The following is a 2,490-nucleotide window of genomic DNA, read 5'->3' on the forward strand; positions in this document are numbered from 1 at the left end:
CTCCCGCCCCGTCTCAGCCCAGCGCCGGCCGCTAGGAGCAGCACTGTCGCGCGCCGCCGATACTCCGCGATCAGGCTCGCACAGTGCTTGGTCTGGGATGCGGGTGGTCTTGGTCGTGAAATCACAACGATAAGCTAGTTTTTGAGTTATTAGTCGGTAATTACCGATGCTACGAGGGGTGCGATGCGCGCTAGCCGGCGCTGTGGAGACCGTTTGGTGTGTCCGATCGAACAACCAAGGGTATCTTCCGGTTGGTCAGACCTTCCCCGACACACATGTCAATGACCCAGATCTATAGCTCAAACCGTTCGTCCGTTAGACGTTTGGGGAGGCAGGCGCGCAGGGCCCCGGGACGATAAAGCTTCTACTCCATACCGCTTTACTCCATGACTCAACGCTCAGTGGCTAAGTTCTCGGACCCGTCACCAGGGTAGTCACGGAACTGGTGGTGGCAGGTCTGCGAACTTCGTCCGCGTTAGCCAGCCAATCGAATAAGAGTCAAGTAGGAAAGCAGGATCAGGAGGTGGCGGTACCCGAAGTGTGGCCTCTGCGCGCGACCTGGATGTCGGCAAGGAAGCTGGTGTCTGTGCACAGGAGGGCTGCTGCCGACCTGGTCAAGAGGGCTACCACACCGGGGGCAGGACCCATGGCCGGCGCATGTCTACGCTTTGTGGCGCGGAAGCGGCTTCCTCAGCCCCGCCGGCCAAGCATCGATCTTACGACTTGCCATGATAGGAAATGGAAGAGAACGTAATTGTCTGGGCAGTCCCACTCTGCATCTATTGCTGCAGGTGACGTACCCGGTAACTATAGAAGTGTAATTAATTAACTAAAGGTCGGTCCCAAACTGGGACAGCACTAGTTTTTTGATATTCTTCTAACCGCGGAAAGAACATTTTTTATTTAAAAAAATGTGTTTCCGGTACGATAATTTTTAATGAAAACTCTAGACGTTGACATAGTTTAATTTATTTTAAAAGTATTTGTAGCCTGTTATTCTTGTCTATTCTTTAAAACTACTCATTCGTTTCGTTCCATCCACGGAGAGTGAATAACAGAATTGTAATAATTATTCTAAGTAGCCCTTTTCTACTTTGTAGTCCCCAGTTCGGTTGTGCAACAGGTGTCCCCTCTAAAATCTCCTCCCCGCACTTGTGCTCCTTCTGGAGATTGCAGTGTCATGTCATGTTACCGTTACCTATCTGTATGACGGCTTGACGTTTAGACGTGTGGGGGATAAAACTTCGGTGTTCTTATTTTTTTTACTGATTAGATCTTTAACTTTACTTAAAGGCATAGTCAGACCATTTGATATCTCAGCCGCCTTCAGAGACAAAAGAAGTCAACTTGCAACTCCACTTAAATGTGCGCTAAATATTTTGTTTAGAACCCTAATACATGGGGATATCGCATAGCTCTATCCCGAGCGCAGGTTTTGCCGAGCCATTGGTGCGCAAGCTCCCCGAAGAACACAACAGTGGCCAGGGTGAGACCGGCCAAGAGGAGGCCGAGGACGCCGATGATGAGGATAAAGTCGTCGTCATGCCGCGGTTGCTCGCGTGTCTTGTGCGCCATCTGTGGATCAACGTAAGACCTCAAGCACTTGTCATACAGAACCAGCGGTACATACATCATTACTTTGTTGCGAGGGTAGAGGGCTTACAACATTTGTCAACTCTCTGTTGAGAGCGTCAAGCGTCTTGATGATAAAACCGAACTCTCGTGTCTTTCCCAACGCCAGGTCGATCTGGTCGCGGACAACCGAGTCTTTGTTGACTAGGAAGCTTACAAAGTACGTGGCGAGCTTCTCTCTTTTGACTAGAAGCTTTCGAAGGGAAGAGTCCAGAAAGAACTGCGGCGTCGCGCTCCTGCGAGAAGCGAGGATCAAGACCCAATACATTTACATGCAACATGCGTGACTCTAAACGTACCACATGGACATTTCCGACATGACAAGCGCCATGTTCTCAGGGTCTCTCCTGATCTCTTCAGAGCAGTTGTGGTACGTGTGGCAGAACTCAATTTGTATGTGCTTGACCCGCACGCCTGGGTGCTCCTCCTTCAGAAGGAACGTGACGACCTCGATCAGGAAGCCTATTCTCTGCAAGCATACGAAGTTCTTGTCTGAGCAGGACAGGGTTCGGCGAGATGGTGCCCGCTTACCTTTACGTCCAGGATGCTCTTGGGACCTGGTGTGCCCATGGGGTTGATGGAGGCCATGGCTAGGCTAGCGCGGTAGCCTGAATTGAAGTGCATGCAAAAGACGGTCCACAGGAAGACCAGTCCCACGAACTGCTTGGTTCTCGAGGTCATCTTGGGCTTCGGGTCGCCGTCGGAGAGGATGCTGTAGAGGATGATGGTGTTCTCGAGTCCACTGCCACCCCCCGCCACCCACAGCACCACAACTGCAAGAGAGTGGTTAGGGTAGTAACATCAGACTCTGTCAAACCAATAACTATCTGTACTTGAATCTAACTTTATTTTATACTT

The 2,490-nt window shown here is 50.7% G+C and overlaps 1 protein-coding gene across 1 annotated transcript in view; it reads right to left on the reverse strand.

The window, feature by feature from the left end:
* Nucleotides 1-2,094: 2,094 nt before the first annotated feature.
* LOC127752086 (uncharacterized) overlaps nucleotides 2,095-2,490 on the reverse strand; it is a 4,858-nt gene continuing 4,462 nt past the window's right edge. Inside the window, exon 7 of the mRNA XM_052276647.1 lies at nucleotides 2,095-2,405. Within this exon, the coding sequence (XP_052132607.1) occupies nucleotides 2,095-2,405 (311 nt within the window). The remainder of the gene's footprint in view (nucleotides 2,406-2,490) is intronic.

Source organism: Frankliniella occidentalis, unplaced genomic scaffold, assembly GCF_000697945.3.
Source record: "Frankliniella occidentalis isolate FOCC.00 unplaced genomic scaffold, Focc_3.1 Scaffold3789, whole genome shotgun sequence".
In the NCBI taxonomy this organism is placed as follows: domain Eukaryota; kingdom Metazoa; phylum Arthropoda; class Insecta; order Thysanoptera; family Thripidae; genus Frankliniella; species Frankliniella occidentalis.